Source organism: Mauremys reevesii, linkage group 16 (genome assembly GCF_016161935.1).
Source record: "Mauremys reevesii isolate NIE-2019 linkage group 16, ASM1616193v1, whole genome shotgun sequence".
Taxonomy (NCBI): domain Eukaryota; kingdom Metazoa; phylum Chordata; order Testudines; family Geoemydidae; genus Mauremys; species Mauremys reevesii.
Window position 1 is genome coordinate 14982975 of NC_052638.1, and position 19594 is coordinate 15002568.

At 43.8% G+C, this 19594-nt stretch overlaps 1 protein-coding gene and 1 long non-coding RNA gene across 4 annotated transcripts in view; one reads left to right on the forward strand and one right to left on the reverse strand.

Annotated features, from left to right (window-relative positions):
• Window positions 1-2857: 2857 nt before the first annotated feature.
• On the forward strand, window positions 2858-7726 carry IRX3 (iroquois homeobox 3). Of its 2 annotated transcripts, XM_039503996.1 has the most exons (4): window positions 2858-3476; window positions 4644-5667; window positions 6567-6633; window positions 7355-7726. In XM_039503996.1, exons 1-4 carry the CDS (start codon window positions 3255-3257, stop codon window positions 7407-7409), a joined length of 1368 nt encoding a protein of 455 aa, XP_039359930.1. In that variant the 5' UTR covers window positions 2858-3254; the 3' UTR covers window positions 7410-7726. The 2 variants fall into 2 exon arrangements, with proteins under 2 accessions (XP_039359930.1, XP_039359931.1); XM_039503997.1 differs by lacking the exon at window positions 6567-6633.
• A 10107-nt stretch (window positions 7727-17833) lies between these two features.
• The window catches only part of LOC120384703, a 29392-nt gene continuing 27631 nt past the window's right edge, over window positions 17834-19594 (reverse strand). The window contains exons 4-5 of one of the 2 annotated variants that reach the window (XR_005589044.1): window positions 19157-19342; window positions 17834-19014 (exon numbers count right to left, since the gene is read on the reverse strand). This is a non-coding gene — a long non-coding RNA (uncharacterized LOC120384703). Of the gene's footprint in view, window positions 19343-19594 lie in introns of both variants that reach the window. The other variant, XR_005589043.1, reaches the window with a different exon arrangement.

A 19594-nucleotide genomic window follows, 5' to 3' on the forward strand; every position in this document is an offset into this window, starting at 1 on the left:
CCTAGGCGGCGCGGGGCTGTCACATGCTGGTGTTTCTATCCTCCCGGTGCCATGTGCGTTTCTGGCCGGGGAGATGCTTTGAACATTCCCCTGCCACAGTTCGGCTGGGGTCTTTTCTCTCCCCTGCTCCTAGTGGTGGTGGCTCGGGTTTCTTTTGAACCTCTCCGCTTAACAGCTATAGCTTTGCAGGTTTCTCCTCCAGTCCATTTGGTGCGGCTGCATTTCCTGTCCGTTTCTTTCCCATTAATAAACCATCATTCATCCTCATCCTGACCTGAATTCATTCGCCCCCATAAATTTCTCGCCTCCCATATTCCCTCTGTCAGGGCTTGCATTTGCTCTCACATATCTTCAATCCCACCACTTTTCTCCGTGCTGTTTGATAGTAAGGTGCATTTCTACATTTTTATTTCACCTGGGTAGCGGCGGTTTCTTCACACCCCCACACACCCCCACACACGTTTTTGTTTTATTCTGCACTTTAAAGAAGTGCCAAAGAAACCCATATTCCTTCTCTATACTATATTCAGCTTCTACTCATGTCAGTCATGAATTAGAATCAGTATAACAATCCATGTCGAACACGTGTATTTTCCCGTTCGGGATGAACTTATATTGATTGTATTGTTGATTAAAAATCTATCTTGATGACACAAGACAGTAGGATGAGATAAAATAATCTTGCCAGGTTCATAAACGCAGTAAATGAGCAGTAGTGATGTCAATCGTGACGCCACAATAAAAATACGTGTCCGATGCGTTAGGTCTGGGCTGTGTGTATGCAAATCTATCATGTGTGAGTGTGGGTACAATATGTAATATGTATGTAGAATAGTAGGTAGAATTATGGGGACTACTTGCTGAGAATTGATCAAATGATAAGTCATTTCTCTGACGCTTTTACCTTTCCTCCCTTTCCACCTCCCCCCGTATAAAATACATTCCTAAAAGTTGTGTTCCGCTTTGAAGCTATTTCCAAACGTTCTCAGAATCGCAGCGATCAAACCTTGCAATTTGTACGGAGAATTAAATGAAACAAGGACTCAGGCTTCACTCACTGCTTTCCTTTTGAATTAAAAAGAAACAAACATACAACTGAATTTAATATTATCTCCATTACATTATATTATAAAAACCTATTACAAGAGCAAAGTTGAATAGGAGAAAATAAATTCCTCCAACCCAGAGTTGTTTTTGCGCTAGATTAGCAGATAGGGGATGCTATAAAGATGAACTTAATACGATTAGAGATGTTTCCTACAGATTTTCATATATTGATTCAGGGAATTTTAATTCTGGGTCTTGCTTTGCCATAATCCGTATTTATTACAAGATGATATAGTTTTATTATAGCAAGCTATGAAGGTCGATTCCTTTAACTGTATAATCTGACACGAATTTCATTTTTTTAAAGAAATGTAGTTGTAAAAACCCATACTGTGAGCACAGTTATTATATTGTAGCTAAATCATATTTTAATGGTAATAAATCCACAGAGTATTCAAAAACATGGGAGAATATGATTAAATGACTCTCCAGCATAACAAATATAAACGCCTCAGAAGAACCTTCAGAGGTTTGTTTTTAATCCATTTAATTCCCAAAAAGCAACAGTGGTAAATTCAGAATTTTGCCCCAACAAAGTCTTAACTCTACAGGTTGCAAAAACTTTTTATGTTCCATTTACCCGAGCCCTCCAACACAACGGTAACAAATCAGGAGATGCCTTTTCTTTCAAGACACCCACTTAGTCTTAAATGCATTTGAACTCCTCTTAAAACGCTACAATTACAACTCACACGCTGCTTGCAGAAAAACAGTATCTCAAACTGCGTTGATCATAAAATAAGGTTATTCAGTAATTAAAACACATTTCGACTTGCTCCCAGTAACTCTTTAAAACATTATGCCACTACACCCATTGCAATGGTTCTATGTCCCAGGTAAGGCTGCACGTGTAGTGCTTCAGAACAGAGGGACTAAGCAAAATGATCATAAATTTCCTAATTAGTGATTTCGCACCAAGACAAAAAGGTGTTAATTAGTTTAATTCCAGGGCCTGTCATTGTCCCTTTCTTCACACCACGTATTTACTAATGGCCCAGAGGGCTGCTCCCGTCTCTTCTTTGTTAGGATTTTAATTTGCCTTCTTTTCTGCCTTTGATGTAAAATTGTGACCCTACACTCTTTGAAGTCTCTTATTAGGAAGAAAATTAACTTCGCTTTTTCACTGTATCTGCCCACTGTTAGGCTAGACAAAATGTAGAGAACTCCGTAAAGATTCAGAATTAGGACATTTCAAACTGGCTCTGGAAATGCAAATTACCAAATCTAATAGACTTTAAATCTACATTAGGAGATGTAACCCATGCTAGGGCCGGGGGAAGGGGGAGGAGTAGGGGGAGGGAATCTCCTAATAAAGAAAACAAAAATGAACCTACACTAGATAAGGTTGTAAACGTAAAATTCTGCAAGGAAAGAGGTTTTATTTAAATACGTCACATAACTTTTTGTTCTCTTTCCGGCGTGCAATTTTCCAACAGTTGCCAGCCCCAGCTTCCTATTTCTTTTATTTCGGGGGAGAGGGGGAACAAGGGGGCTATGGGAAAATAATTGTGTGTGTCTCTCTCTCTATACTGTATAACACATATATAAATTATAAAACCGTAGGGCAGGATTTAAACCTTGGTAAAACACAGAACTGATTGGCGAGTGCTAAAACGAGATTTGAAAGCAACTCAAATAAAAGATCGCGACGTCAGTAAACAGATTTAGAGAAGGGGAGGAAAGAAAAAAAAAAAGCTAGTGACAAACCCAGGGAGAGAGCTCTGGGCAGGCGAGGGAGAGAGAGAGAGAGAGAGACTTAAAAGAAATAGGAGGGGCTTGCGAGAGACTAGAAATGTCAATCAGAGCCCAGAGTCCCAATAATCTCAGGCAATCTGTTAGGACCTGACCTGAGTCCACTCAGATCAATAGGAAAAGTGAGAGAAGAAAGAAGCGATCGGACCGTGTACAGCAGCGGCCGGAGAGCGAGAGGAGGAAGCTCACGGCCTCTCCAACACCCCGCTCTCCCCCTCCCCTCCCCACCCATGTCTGCAAGAGTTTGCGGGAGGCACTGAAAAGTGCAGACAGCCAGCAAGGGCGAGCGAGCCAGCTCCCTCCTCTCCTACCAGCCCTTCTACTTTCTCTCCTTTCTCTCCCTTTTTCTCTCCCCCCCTCCTCCTTTCCCCCCTCCCCTACCCCCTCTGCCCACCATGTCTTTCCCCCAGCTGGGCTACCAGTATATCAGGCCGATTTACCCCTCCGAGCGCCAGGGGAGCGGCGGCGCTCGAAGCGGGACAGAGCTCACCCCGTCCGGTACGCTCTCCAATGTTTTATCCTCCATGTACGGAGCGCCTTACGCCGCCGCCGCGGCAGCTCAAGGATATGGTGCTTTCCTGCCCTACACCGCCGAGCTCCCCATCTTCCCGCAGCTGGTAAGAGCCGCGCAGACCCCCCCGCCCCATCCCCGGCCAACCTCCGCCCGCATCCTCCACCCCCCATGCCCCTGGCTCGCCCTCTGCCTTGAGGGGGCTTGTTGGTGCTTTCGGAACGATTCGGCTTTGGCCTTTGCGGAGGAGCGATTGGCACTAGGAGGAGTGGAGAACCGGGGCGAATCTCTCCAAGGAAGTCCGACTTGCCTGCCTTGCTGTCGCCTAAGCAAGCCCCCGATTGTTTTATAACCAAGCGACCATCTTCACCTGGATCTAATTCTTTCGATGGGGGGCGGCGGGGGGAGGAGAGTGGGGGTAAGGAAGGGTTTTTTGGTGGTTGTTTTTAGTTTTTATTTTTACATTGCTTTCTGTTTGTCTGAAGCCGGGACAAGCAATACCGAGTTAAGGACACGTTTGCACGTTGGCAGGATTTTAATGATTAAGGAGAAGAACAATGATCTATTTTTATTTTTTGGTGACCAGTTACAAGTGAGGCAGGTACGGGGGGGGGGCAGGGTTATGAACTGTAAACAAACCAAAGTGGGGGCTTGTTGTTTCTCGCTGCGCCCAGGCAGGTTTGATAGGGGTGACGATCTGCCGGCGGTGTGAACGGCTGGGAACAGAGACAGATCCACGCACCGAGAGAGGGGCCTGGTTGAATTTCTGCCGGGAGAGATTTTGATTGACAGTTTCTGCTTGTGCTCGTAGGGGTCTCCGAAAGGCTTTAGAAGTGTTTTATAAACAGCACGTCACGCTACGGAGGCCGCTGCACTGGCCGCTGGCTGGCTGCGTTGTTGTTACAGAGGGTGTGTGTGTGTGTGTGTGTGTGTCGGGGTGTGCGTATGCGCGCCTGCCCGCGCGCCCATTTTTATAAAAGCGGTTGCAAAGTTGCAAAGTGGGGCTGCAAAGGCAGGTCGGGGTGTCCCGCTCGGCGAGGGGCTGCACCCCGCCAGCGGGGCCGCCTAGGCGGCTCTGCGCGCTGCCTTTACAGCCAGGGAGAGACCTGCCCGCTCCGGGCCCCTTTCACGCGCCCCGCAAGCCCTGGCGGGGGCTCCCCGCACGCCTGCCCAGTGGCCCGGGACACCTCGGGGAGGGGAAATCCAGCCAGAGCCCTAGTCTGCCCCCCCGCGCCCTGAAACCTTTCTCTCTCCTTCTCCCCGCCGGCTCTAGGGTGCCCAGTACGAGCTGAAGGACAGCCCCGGCGTGCAGCACCCGGCCTTCCCGCACCACCACCCCGCCTTCTACCCCTATGGGCAGTACCAGTTCGGGGACCCGTCCCGGCCCAAGAACGCCACCCGGGAGAGCACCAGCACCCTCAAGGCCTGGCTGAACGAGCACCGCAAGAACCCCTACCCCACCAAGGGCGAGAAGATCATGCTGGCCATCATCACCAAAATGACCCTCACCCAGGTCTCCACCTGGTTCGCCAACGCCCGCCGGCGGCTCAAGAAGGAGAATAAAATGACCTGGGCGCCCCGCAGCCGGACGGACGAGGAGGGGAACTCGTATGGGAGCGACCACGAGGGGGAAGAGGACAAGCGGGAGGACGAGGAGGAGATCGACCTGGAGAACATCGACACGGAGCACATGGAGAGCCACAAGGACGAGCTGGAGGAGGACCCCGACCTGCTGCACTCCGACTCCAAGACGGACTCGGAAGGCTCCGAGGGCTTCGAGGACTTGCCCGGCTCCGAGGAGCGCTTCCTCAAGGCCATGGAAGCGGGGCGCCCCCACCCGCCCGCCGCGGGGCTGGAGCCCCTCAAGCTGCCCCCCCAGCAGCACCGCCTCTCCCCGCCCGCCCCGGCCTCGCCCCCGACGGAGGGCAGCTTAGCCAGCGCCGGGCAGAAGCCCAAGATCTGGTCCCTGGCGGAGACGGCCACCAGCCCGGACAACCCCCGCAAGTCCCCCGGGGGCGGCAGCGGCTGCTCCCCCCCGGCGGCGGCCCCCCAGAGCCTGCCGCTGGCTCCGCCCCCGCCCCACAGACTCGTCTCCTCCTGTCCGCTGGGCAAGTTCCCCAACTGGACCAGCCGGGCTTTCTCGGCCCACCACCACCACCCGCACCCGCTCACCTTACTGAGCACTCCCCACCTGCTGGGACTCGGGGCCACTCCCGGCGCAGCCTCCGGCGCTGCAGCCATCGCTGCCTTCCCCAGACCCGCCGACCAGGCGCAGAGCACGGAGTCCGCCGGAACAGGTGATGGCTAAGGGGTCTCCTGGATCCGGGGGCTGGGGTGGGGGGCAGAGTCTGGGGAGAGGTGGAGGGACAGAGCTCGAGAGGCCCACCCCACCCTGCGGGCAGAGCAACTCCCCTCCTGCCACTGTCCCTTGCCGGCTGGATCCCCTCCTCCCCCAGACAATCAGCGCTTCCCTTTGGGGCTGAAGCGGTTACAGATTTTGATCCCTTTGGCTCATCTCGGAGCAGCTACCTAGAGGCCTGGGGGACCCATCAACCCAGAAACAGTTTTTAAAAAATGGAACGACCCCAATGCTTAAAATCCCAACTCTTCCAAATTACTAGCAGCCCAAGAAAGGGGCGGGTGGGGGACTGAATAGAAAAATGGTAATTGGTTAATATATAACCTCTTCTTTGCTTTTAATGGTAAAATTCTTCTAGCTTGGCTAGCGGGGCCAGTTATATTTCAGGGCTAGTTCTGGATGTTGTTGCTCGTGTTTGTTTATATTTTGGAACATGTCTCCTTTTAAGTTAGCATTAATTGTGGTGCTATGCAGAGACCTGCAAGGCTGAATTGTATAGTTGTCAGTCGCAATACAGTCACTTACCGTGTTTCGCGTGGAAGAGAATAAATAAGCGGTGCTAGTTCCTTTTTAATGTAACACGGCGACGCTATTTAGTTCCTAAAAAGAATAACTTGCCACCAACGGAGATTTTTGTTGTTGTTGCTGCTAAAATGGTCATCGCTGGAACTCTTTTATGGGGAAGACTGGCCCTGAGACTTGCTCCAGTATTTTACAGTCACTTCTACAGTTGACCAATCCTCCCCCCTAAGCAACAATGTTATCCCCTGCGGCTTCATTCGGGGACGGGGGAAAAAGAGAGAGTTTAAAAAGGAACATTTTTTTTTCTATTTTTAGATCGATCTAGTGCCTTGGAAGTAGAGAAAAAGTTAATAAAGACAGCTTTCCAGCCAGTTCAGAGGCGGTAAGAGATTACTTCCTCAGTCTCCTATGGATATATATATATACACACACAGAGAGAGAGAAAGTTGTAAATAGATCATTTTCTCTGCTACGTTAGTTCCCTTTACAGTAACTAGTCATAAGGAAGCAGTTTTTTCTTCCCCGGAGCGGTTTGTGGGGGTATGATGATCATTTTAAATATATAAGTATTGTTGACTTTGCAATTTAGTATTCTCGACTTTGCAAACGATTCCTTGCAAAGTTGCATCAGGCACTTCTTGATTTGTGGGCTTACTATTTTTGTTTGTATTTAAAATAAATAGGCAAGGCAGCAGGAATAGTTACCATAGTCCTTATCCCTTAAATAGTGCAGGTAAAAATCAGGCCTGGATAAAAACAAAGGGAGAATTCAGTGAATCCAGGGGGAATTCAGGGAACAGTAGCAAAAGATACTGTAAGGGGGGTGGGATACAAGAAACTTCAGCCTGATCCTGCCTAGCCTCATTCAGGAATAACTCCCACTCAAGTCAATGACCCTTTGGCCGGGAAAAAACGGATTGGGCCCATCCTATATCACAGCTAATTAAAATGGGTATAAAGTTTATAGACATTTTTAATATTGATCTTTAAATTTTTTTTTATTTAAAAACAACAAAATGCTCTCTAAAGTTAAAATCAACTGTGCCAACTAAGCCGGAATAGAAATCCTATTAAATATTTCTTCTGTGTCATTTTTTTTCCAGGCCCCAGAACCAACTTGATGCAGCTATGGTTCTATCAGCGTTGTCATCATCATAGTTAATTTTTATTATTATTAATATTGTAATGATTGTGTAAAAAAAACAAAAACAACAACAAAAAACTCTGTATAGTTACAACTTGTAAGCATGTCCGTATATTAAAATTAAAAAAAAAATTAAAAAAAAAAAAGGAGAGAGAAAGAAAGAAAAGAAACCGCTTCTGTACTATCATCTGGATTAGCTGAGTTCGTGAGGTTTTTTTGGAAGTCCAGTGAGAATTAGGTGTCTCGATTTTTTTTGTATATACAGTAAAAATGTACATATGTGTGAACCAAATTGTACAAGAAAGTATATATTTTGGCTAATAAATAAACTGTTGCCACTTTGACTACATTCTCTTCCGCCACCAATGGAGTTACTTCCCCCCCCCCCTCTATTTTTTAAGCCTGAAAAGGTGGCTTGGAGAATTTAAAATAGGCCAGTTTCTGCCGATGCTATATGTCCTGTCCGCTCAAAACGTCTCTGGAAGGCGCCAGGAGTTTGGGGGTAGAGGATCGAATCGGAAAATACAGGCTAAAGGGCGCGGAGGGGAAATGGTAGGGGAACGCGGCCGAGGCAAGACAGGGTTGCGGAGAGGTTGATTCTTTCTCGGGTCTCTGCTAGGGGAGACGCTGAAGTTCCATGTCTGGGGCTCGCACCACGTCCTTTCGGGGGTAGCGTTTTAATCGTGGGCGAGATTTAGGAGCCAGAGCTGCCGGGAACCCCCTATAGAAACAGGACTCCCCCCTCTTCAGTTATTTAGAAGAGAAAAGAAAAGAAAAAAAGCCCTTTGTGCTCCCCCCCCCCCCCGGGCTCATGCCTGGCCAAGCTCGGCGGGCAGGCCAGCCTTTCCGGGGGTGCAGACTGTGCAGAGGTTGGGGGTGCGGGGCTTGCCAAGGCGAAAGCTAAAGGCATCAAGAGCAGAGGCTGGCCAGAGCTCTGGCGTGGACGTGGTGCTGGGCTCTGAGGTTCTGGGGAAGGCTAGATCGCTATTTTACACGCTTCTATTCTATTTAGTCTGCTGCCTTTTCTATTTATAAAGGCCTTTCCCAGAAAGTGATAGGGGGAAGGGGTGTCTGCGTGGTAACGAGCCCAGGGAATTTGGTGAAATCTGGAACTGGAGCGCCCTCTGCAGGAGGAAAACACCCTTTCTCTCCTGCAGGCACCCTTGGAAAAAAAAATCACACCTATACAATTCCCTCGCCCTCTTCCCACCCGAACACCAACTGGCAACATTTTTCGCTTTAAAAAATAGTTTCTTTTCCTGCCTGCTTTTGTCTTGCTTTCGCCGTTTTTCTTTGAACGCTGTTTGTTTAAGAAGCAGAGCTGCTTTGGCTTCCAAAACCAATGGCCATGTAAGTTACAGCTATAGCCTGGGGAGGGGAGGGTGATTTAAAAATCCCCTGGGGAAAAGTAGAAGGGGGTGGCGTGAGTCTGGAGTCCTTTCACTTGGTGAGCAATGGCTATCTGGGAGCAGCTCAACTGTGACCTATGACCCCCCCAGGACCTTATTACTGGGTGTTAGCCATCGCTGCCCTCCCCCCGTACAAGTGGCAGTTGAAGCATGGAGTAAAGGAGGGTTTGATTTAAAGAAAACTTTCGAGAGCCTCAGAGTCATAGAAGTCAGACTAGAGCAGAGCGTTGCATTCTGTCCCTGGGAGTAACTGCTTATGTGGGAAACCAGCTACATTGCAAGTTCAATGAATGGCAGCAAAACAACAACAGAAAGCAGGGGGTGGGAAGGGGGGGGGGGTCTTTGTCGATTTGGTTTGACTTCCTTCTTTGTGCATTTCTTGGTGAGCTTCTGTTTTGAGTGAACATGGCTTTTTAAGTGCTGCCTAGACAGTGAAGGAATTGGAGACAGGGCCTGGCTACTCTTTTACATGATATTATTTAAAATAAAGATGATTTGTCTTCTGCCAGCAGTAGAATAATGACAATTAATAATATCTGGTATTGTGATAATTTGTTGTGAAGCTTCCCTGCTGCAGGAGTGGTAAAACTTACTGGCTCGCCATGTGAATAAATTATTGATGGGATACATTTATATCATATGAGTAATATAGCTCTCTGTATATACTATGCAAAGCTTTTAAAGCCTGGACCACTAGGGTGCCCAGATATCCCGATTTTATAGGGACAGTCCCGATTTGTGGGTCTTTTTCTTATATAGGCTCCTATTACCCCCACCCTGTCCAGATTTTTCACATTTGCTGTCTGGTCACCCAACGCAGCTCACTGAAGTCAAGGGGTGGCTTTTTTCATTGATTTCAGTGGGCTTTGGATCAGGTCCTGAGTTCTCAAAGTAACAACAATATTTGGGTTCAAATACAAGTGCAGAAGGGAGCTGTAGCCCTAGTCAGGAGAATTTAGAGCAAATAATTTTCTAATGAACTGTTACTTTGATTGGGGAGCGTGTTGCAAACCCTGCACAGTGAAAGGGTGGGGTTCACCCACCTAAAATGGGGGGGGTTGTTATGCCTAATCTAAAACACACCCTCAAAATGCGGGGAGCTACTGAGATCCTCCCCAATTTGGTTTTAATTAAAATAGCTACAACTTTGCAAATTACATTTTAAGCTGCTGGCTAGCTGCAGTGTCGACAACTTTTAGCTTCATTTCCTTGGCAAAGCGCTGAAAATTGGTCAGCTCTGTAAGAGGTCAAAACGCTTAGAGTCACTTCAATTCTACCTGCCAACTTGAGAGTGCTGGGAAAATCGTGTCTGCAACCTGAAAGGAGCCAGGGCTTCAGAGGGGGAGGACTTCCTCCTGCATTTGTCTTTTCTCATTAAGAAAATTAAAGCAGACACATTCTAGAGGCTGACCCCTTTGCTTTAGACTTAGTGAAATCAGTACAATCAAATTAAAACCAGCCCAGGCCTTTTTTCCCCCTCCCTTTCCTTTCCCCTGTTAGCTTCCAAAATTACATGTGAGCAGTTATTGAATGTTAAAAGCTAAAGTAAAGTCTGTAATGAGGTCGATCAGGGCTATGTTGAAAATGACACGTCATATTGGATCTAACAAACTATTGTGATTAACAACTTATGCTGTATAAGCAGCAGGACAGTTCATGCCAGCTTGTGTTCAGAGCCTCTTGCTTACATTCCCTCTGTAATTTTTTTTACTCATCCTGGCAGTGGCAGAATTTTGGAGGTCGTGATTAAATGGCTGGGGCCTTTCTTATTTCGGGGCCAGGTCCTATGGGAAGACGGGTGCTAGGTGCTAAGAGGCAAGAGTTAAAATGAAAGTTAAAGTACAAACAGAAGCATATAGCTGACATGCTTCAAGTTTAGACAGTGCAAGATATGCAAATGTGCAGGGGTGTGCAGTATTGACATTTTGAGGTCATAGTGATAGGAATGTATTATTTATAGGATTTGGTTGCAGTAGGCCGCTAAACTACATTTTAAATTCTAGACGTTTGTAAGCAGCACGTTTTTTGTCCCTGCCCCCCAAATTACATGATTGGTATTCCAACTGCCAGGCGTGTGTTATTGTTGCTTCACAGTGGAGTGAATATACCTTGCAGTGTGTGTGTGTGCACGCGCGCGCACAAATCCCTGAGCTTGTGTTAATAATCACTGAAATGGAGCAGGCTTAAGCACAAACAGAGGCAAGCAGAGGGGGCCCAGAAAGTTTAGCAGTTTGTAATCTGTGCATTTTAGCTTCTTTCTTTTTAAAAATGTGCTCTTCCAGCACCAATCATTCAGGAAATAAATAGTTTTCTCCCTGCAGCCCTAAGTGTCTGTGCAACTTCAGCAGCCTAGCGTGTAGTTACTACAGATGAGCAAACTCCTTGGGTGGTGTGTATAGCAGGAGGTTGCATCTCACGTAAATGGAACCCAAGTTGCTGTATTTTATTTCCCAGCTTCTCTTCCTTCTGGGAAAAGGTTAATCACACATAAGATTTGCGGGGCAGGGGAGGGAGAGTCAGAGGTAGTTTCCTCCCACCCCATTCCTCCTCTGGAGTTGCTGGAGAAGTTGTCCTCCTCAGAGTGGAAGTTCTATTGAATGGGTGGTGTGGGCTGCCTGGAGGAGTCCATAGGTCTAGCCAATCCTCCCTAAGGTGGAGGAGACTCCCATTAATTTTGTGAGCAAAGATTTTGCAGTGCACGTTTCAGGGAGACATTCAAAATCCTGTTTACATTTTTGAAAAGCTCCGTCTCTCACTGTCACAGTTTACTGGAACTCGAGCGGGGACTACTTGAGACCTCTTAGCAAGGCCTCCCTGTCTTTCCCTCCCTCCCGCTCTCTCTCTCTCACTCAGTCTCTCTTTCTAGGCTGCTCTCTTCTGTCTAATCAATTATCTTCCTAGCTAGTCCTTCTCAAAGGTGAGAACTCATTATGCATATTCATAAATCACAGTGCCCAGGCCTGACACTGATTGATGTAATCATCTACTGCTCACTCCCTTCCTCCATGAGGCAAGGATGGAGGAAGTCACACAGGAAGGAGATGGCAGGAGAATACTTCCAAGTTGTCAAACCAACTTCTAGCTGGGCCTGTTAGAAAACAGCTCTCAGAGTTAAGCAAGCCATGTAATGCTTGCCATTCATTGCAGCCAACGTGCCTATCCTGGACTTTTGATAAGAGAGGAAAGTTCCTCTGAAGTAATAAATATCAGTGAGTTGGCTTCAGCACACTGCTTCCTCTCAGCCTACTTAACCATTCTGCAGACAAACAGAAAGTGGGGAGGAAAATATTATTTTAAAAACAAAACTAACCACCTTTTCTGCTAGCTAGAATCAGAATATACTGTAAAAATAAAAATGAAACCTTTGCTTTTTACACTTCTTGGATAGTTCAACCCCATTTTATCCCAGTAGAAAGAATGCATTCTGTCCCAGTGCTTGAGCATGTAAATCACAATATTAATGTCACAGTCTCTAATACGATAATATGATAACCATCCTTAATATTTAATCTGCAGCTCTTTTATTTGGATAAATTGGGCAAACTTTAAAAAAGAAAAATAAGTCTTGAATTAAATAAGTTATTGCTTCAGTGATTTGCAGGCTAAGAGTCTCATTTTGACTGTTTCTATAGGGTTTCAGGATATTAATATATCTCTGATCTGTGATGATTTATGTTTTCCAACGTATGCTCAGGCATGGCAATTTTCAAAATGCAATTCAGACTATGCAGTTTACCTTCATGTCTAATATTTACACGTTTAAAATTCTTTTTTTTTTTATGACTGATGAGAAATATGAGTGAAACAAAACAATAATACAATCTGCCCTGGAAGCACTAACAAGATACAAATCAAAGTGAGCTCTAATCATGTACTTTTGAAAGCGTTATCTTCCCTGTTAACAAATGGATATAAGAAAATTAAGGCTTATACCCAGATTGCATTTTATCTAAGAAAACCAATAAAGATATCACAGGTTCTTATTTTACATAGGTTTGACTGTAAAACAGAATAAAGAGGAACATGCACCTTTTAAATATTCGCTTGGATGTTAACCCTTTAAACAAAACAGTCTGAATCTGCAGATTGGGAAGAGGATATGCTGCCGTCTGGGTTTTTAGGAAGCTGGTGTTTAAAAGTGTGGTATATAATTAAGACAAAATCTTTCATTAAATGCTGAAATGGGAACAAAGCGACAATGGCTGCTTGCTAACTATGAATGTCCAACAGGCCTCTTTACTATTCAACAAATGGAAGATATTAAACAACATTTTGCTTAAAGGTATATTGAGGCCATTTCCATTAGGACATGGTGTCATTCATTTATTCACATGTTAAGTGGGTGTCCTTGTGGCTAATGAGCAATAATCAACAGTGACTCCACTTTATTCCTTTGCTCCCAGCAATGTTAAATACTCTGATGGAGTCTCTTTGCTGACACACTAGAGAATACGGTTAAAAAGTGCTACAGGACATTCTCAGCAGAGAGCAGTCACAGACAAACACGTTGGAAATAGCACTTTTATTGCAGTCTATTCTATTAGGAGCTTTGTTCTCGTTGTTTTAGGCAAGTCAGATGGAAAGCTCTGATATTCATTTGAAGATGTTTTATGCCTTAAATATCCAAGATTCTAAGCCTAAGAATCAGTTTGGCTATTGCTGTGAACCACCTGCTTTATAAAAAAATTGGCCACCTGCTTTATAGACATCAAAGGTATGATACAGTACATTTGCAAGGTTCTAGATACAATTATTCACACAGATGTTCAGTAGAGGAGTGATTTAGGATAAAACCATCTATGCAAAAATTTAGTTTGACATAGATTGTATAAAATAAAGTAACTCTGCCACCACTTAATTAATCCATTTTATGACATCAGCCTCAGCAGTTATGAGGGCAAAAAACCTATATATTAATATAGTTTATTAACCTACTTATGATTGTTCCATTGCTTACGCTGGAGCCTGCAGCTTAGTTGTCTTCTGTGTCAATTCCAAAAGTTTGAGAGGTATAAATGAATCATTCTTGGTCATGATTAAGCTTAAGTTCGAAATAAAATATGTCAATCAATCTGGCTGAAAATGTTCCTGCTGTCTAAGTTGGTTATGCAAAGCATGCTAAGGTGTATAGGCATGATCAATTAGGTCAAGGGATGTGATGGCACTCCTAGCCATAACGGTGTGTCACTTGGATTCCTCATTATTTTTAGCAGTTGTGGAAATGCATGTCAGTAGGCCAGCTAGCCAGTCTAGAATAAAATTACTAGCTATGCATGAAACTATGGTTCTAATATATTAACATCTTATCACTAAATTTATTTTCAAGCAAAACAGTGAAAAAGGAATATGGTCATCTCTGTAGAAAATATGTGAGCACCACCACTGAATTGAATTCATCAATAATTATTAGTGTACCACACCAGAAATACATAATAATTGACACGATCCATATCTGCATAAATAATTCTACATACTACTGCAAGCTCCATAGGAAACAGTTAATTTGATATGTATAAAATATATATTTTAAATGAAATTAGATATAAACAGTAAGCTCCTTCATACTGATTTGCTTCCATTAATAAGTGATTAGCCCCTTCCCAATAATTTAATATGAACAAGCATTTAAGAAATGTTGCAGGACAGCCGGGTTAGTGTGTATGTGCTCATATGGAAGACATGTACAAGGTATTATTTATTAATAGAGCCCTGCAAATCTGCGGATAGCCATGTCTGTGGATTGCAGAGGGACGCAGATCCAAATTTTATAGCTAGAGCCCTGCAAATCTGTGGATATCTGCTCTGTAGCTGCAGCCCATGTTTGCAAATTGTGGATTGGATGCAGATACAAATTTTACATCTGTACAGAGCTCTAATTATTGAACGAGACCATCAGGAAATTTAGGGTCAACATTTAGGTTTTGTTTACCAAATTAAATGAATAAACTAATATTAATAGAAATAGTTTCATGAAATTGAAAACGAAAATTCAGTGGAAAGATGTTTTCGGTCAAAGCCAGCTATCGTGTTATACCCACTGAAGTCAACAGGACTGCTTTCTTGACCAAAGTAACAAAGATGTGACCCTTTGGTTTTAAACTTTTCCCTGCAGGTTCTGCACCCACAACATTGCAGCCTTATGCTAATACATGAGAAACTGGAAGTGAAACTGGCTAGAATCAAAAGTGAAACAGACGTGTCTGTTTTCACAATCCAAAAAAAGTAACCTGCATAAATGGAGAAAACTAAATTAAATTTGAAAATGCTTTCACTCATCAGCATCTAAGATATAATCTGCAGCATGGGTACAGATGCTGTTTTTTGGTAACATATGATTTTTTTTAAACCTGACATTATCCCACCAAGAAAAAGATGAGAGGGATAATATTTTGTTCACTGAAAACAAAATGCAGTTAAACCTTGTGGATTAATATATTTAATCTAGTAAGACAGTCCCATTCTTTTCTTTCGGATATCAAAATGGAGCCATCATCAGTCAGTTAGTTAAATAGGAGAGTCTGGAGAGTAAGTAAATGGAAGAGCTTTCAAATACAGAGCTAAAACTGCCCAATGAATGTGTAGGGGACGCCAATAAAAAGATTTTGACTTGTGTTTTCACCCCTTTCCCAGTTTACTCATTGTTTACTGACACCTCTATGGACAGAGTATTGAGGCAATGCCCGCCCAAGCCCTGGGATGTAAAAATGTCATCTCTATTGTGCTGCTGGGCTGGCTTTGATGCTGCCGCAGCCCTTTGTGTACACTGCTAAATCCCTTTATAAGGCTATCCTGCTTGTCCATACTGAACATCACCACAAAAGCTTGTCTTATTGAGAAAATAAAGTCAGAGAGAAGCCAAATGATGGGTGATTGGGCCTTTCCTGTAAAAGGCCTACTATTCACACGCCGCCGTCATTTTTTTTTTTTTTTCATTTCGGTATTATAAGGTTTGGCTTGAAGTACCAGCAAACACGGACAACCTCATAAAAAGGCACATTGAAACAGTCTCTTCTCAAAGCTTATTTAAGTTATTCTTCCTATTATTTATTTGGAACGATGGCCTCATGCCTAGAACAAAAACGAAACCATTTGGCCAGCGTTTACTGAAGTAGATTTTAAGCAAAACAAACAAAAGAATTGTGCTATGATTGTTTTGTCCCAGAAGTTTAGTAGGCAAGCAATTCAAGTTTAGTTCGGTGATTCTTAAAAGAAAAAAAAAGTGGCTAATGTTATATTAGAGGAAGCAAAAAGGATAGGTTTGTCATTTATTGTGTGAGAACAGATTTCAGCAAATCTTTTGAAAGACGAAACCAAGGTTGGGGGAATCTCTCTCTCTCTCTCTCTCTCTCTCTTTTCACCTCTAGCAGCTCTTCTGCTTCTTAATGCTATTCTAATTTTTTTTTAACTGAATGTTAGTGGGCAGGCTGGAGACAAAGGCTGGATAAGGTCTTATTCTTTAGGACTAGGCCAGTGGAATGGGAGGACAGTGATTTCATGGCTTTTGTTACTGAGGTTAGGGAACTGAATTCTCTCACTGAATTAGAATAGTAACAAGTGGGACTGGGGAATCTCTAGGGCTTTTGTAGTGCACTCATCTGAGAGATTGCGCTTTTCTCAGCCCTTCAGATTTATTTTGCCAAAGTTACAGGGCAATTATGGAAATGTGCCCTTTGAAGCTAGGCCGATTTCTCTTTATTTTCTTTCCCCCCTCTCCTCCCGACAAAGCAAAGCTTCCCTCGCCACCTTTTTTTCAGCAAGTCGGCAAGCATTAGACAGTGGAGTTGCAAGTGGTGATTCAAACATTCTTTTGAATAAGTGATAAAAAGTTTTAATAAAAATATGTTAAAAATAGACTTTGAAGATTTTGAGAAGGACGTGTAAAATAACAGCAAGGGAATGACATCCTAGAAATGGCTTTGTGTCTGCAATGTGTTGGTACATGGAATCTCTCCTATGAAAAGAGCCTTAGTGAACTAAGACTGCAGATGACTGGCAGGCATGTAGTATGTTTGGCTAACTGATTGTCTCAGCTGTCTTAGTTCCTGCCATGCCAGTATAGTTGTCAGCTCCACAAATTTAGCTGGATAAGTGTTTTTCTCCTTTTACCTCACATCTTGGTAACAAGGGGCCCAGAATAAACAGAATTATACTTTCTCAGCTTTGTACATTATTTATCATTGTAGTTCAGAATCTCAGTGCCGCATGTGAACTAATAAGACATATTTTTTCCTTCACTTGATACACTACTGTTAAGGAAATGTGTCTGAAACCAGATGGTAAGAGCTGGCGTTGGAAAGTACATGAGAAGGATTGTTCTTACCCCAGAAGCTCAGTTTTATAGCTCTGTGTTCAGCTTGTATTCTGTTTGTTTCTTTATGGCTGTTGGATTACTCTGCTCTTGCAAGATAAATTATCATTTTTCTGGGACATTTAACAAATGCTATGGGCCAAATTCCAATTTGGTGTAAGTGGGTATGATCCCATTGACTGCCGTGGAAATTACACCTGCTTACACCAGGTCTGACTCTGGCCTGACATACAGACTTTATATCAGCTAGGAAATATGTGTGAACACAAAGTGTGATTGTTTGGTTTTTCCTCGTGACGTTTTTTTTAACATAGCACCACAGCCAAATTTAAACCCGTGGTACAGATAGATTTTGTCCCTGTGGGTGCACTGTTTGAAAAATTTGCAGTAGAACGTTCCTCCTAAATACACAAACATTTAACAGCATGCAAGAAAGGCTTTACCTACCTGTGGGAGTGGCTTTGCAATAAAATAATAATAATAATATTGGCCTCAGTCATTCCATTTGTTTCTGTGGAGTGGTTGCTATGGCAGATTTCTTATGGTGGGTGCAAAAAGGAGGAATGCTGCCTCTGTGGCATTGATCCTCTGACACAAAGGCCCCTGAAAAAGAGCTTCATGCGAACTGGGCTCAATGGAGTTTTAGAGGGGGTAGAATGAGGAAGAGCCACTATCTTTGGCATTTTTCCTCCTCCCATCTGTCCCTCATGCCCAAAGTCTTCTCTGAGCTTTAGCAAAAATGCTAAGGGCCCACTCCTGCAGTCCATCCGCCCCTGAATAGTCTCAATGATTTTAGTGGGCCTAGTCACATATTTAAGGGCTGAAAAATCAGGCACCCAATTATCATACATAATCAACTTGTCCACATAATTCCAAGTGCAGGTGCAAAATAAACAAAAGAAGCATCACGCCATAGAATATGATGAGCGCTAGGCCCACCTGCTAAGTCTGGATCCATATTTTAACACCCTGGAGTTTCAAGGTATTTAGGTCCTATTATAAAGTGAAGATGTGTTCGATGAGGTGTTTTAGTTTAACTTGTTCTAAAGATAGGGCCATTTATTGGCTGCAGGTCTAGATGTAGGCATGGATACAAAACTCATGAAGAATACAAAACCATGAGGTCAGATCTGGTGTTTTAGTTCAGGAGTCTCTTTCATTGAAGTAGAGATCTGGTCATACTTAAAAGAAAGGAAAATGTGCTCAAAATATCAAGAAACCTGCTGATACATAAGCTAGTAGGGTGTGGAATTGGCTCCCAAGGAAAATGGGGGAAGCCCCGCTGTCTGGTTGGGACACAACACTACTAAGCATGCACTGGGGAATAATCTTGTTTCCGCAATCCTGCCTTGGCAGGGAAATTGTCTAGATGATTTGATGGGGCTCTTTTCTGTCTTCGATGGTTGTTATATTTTCAAATAACCTGACACTAAACAACATAAACCAAACAGGGTGCACAAAGATTCTGAGATCAAAGAATGTCACAGACCTACTTTCAAGATTAGTGCATGATGGATCAGGCTAGAGCTGCTTCCCTAAGAGGGAGAACACCCTGCACTTGTTGTCATTAGATCATATTATATTTAGAAATGATTATAATTTTCAACCCCCACTGTTCACAATTGCCACAGTAGAGAACAGGTCAGTAACTGCTACTTCAGGGATTCCGGCTCCATATTGTTTTAGGCTTTAAAAAATAATAGTAAAGGACCTTGCATCATACTTGCTAATGTAGTTTACAGAGCATGGGGGTTTGCCAACTCTTACAGATGAAGCCCCTTGAGCAGTCCTGCTTCTGTGTTCTGCAATAGCTCCAGCCTGCAGGTGGTTTTCAATGGTGCACATTACGGTAATCTGGCCTTGAGGCCACAAAGACATAGATCACGATGACAAGGTCTGTGCCTGGAATTAAAGGTCACAAATTTTGAATACTTTAGAATTTTTTTTTTAAAAAAAGCCTCTTTTGACGATTGCTTTCATAAATAAAGAAATAAAAGCTTTCCAAGTTCAGATTGCTGTCAGAAATGACCCTCGGGATGCAAACCTCAGTTTGCTTGGGTTAAATCCCACCAATACGTAGGGCAGCCATCAAGCGATGAGCTCTTCCAGATGGCGTGTCCCACAACGAATATTTCCATATTGTCTGGACTGAGTTTTAGCTGTTTGTCGTGTATCCAGCCTGCGGTAGAAGTGAAGCAGCAGTATGAAGATAGTCAGTGGCTCCCTATGGCTGCAGGAAGATAGGTATTAGCAACAGATATATGCTACCTAAGATGATGTTGTCTATTAGCTCTATGAGAGGACTTCAAATAGGTGTATTAATTATCTGACCATATGAAAAAACGTACAAGTAACCATTTAGTGAGTAACAAAGCAGCAGTACACAAGAATTGTTTGGTTCCTAGTGCAACCTGTTCATGCTGATGCTTCTAATTCTATCATCTTCTGCTACAAAAACCACCACACCCACTGCTGTCTATAC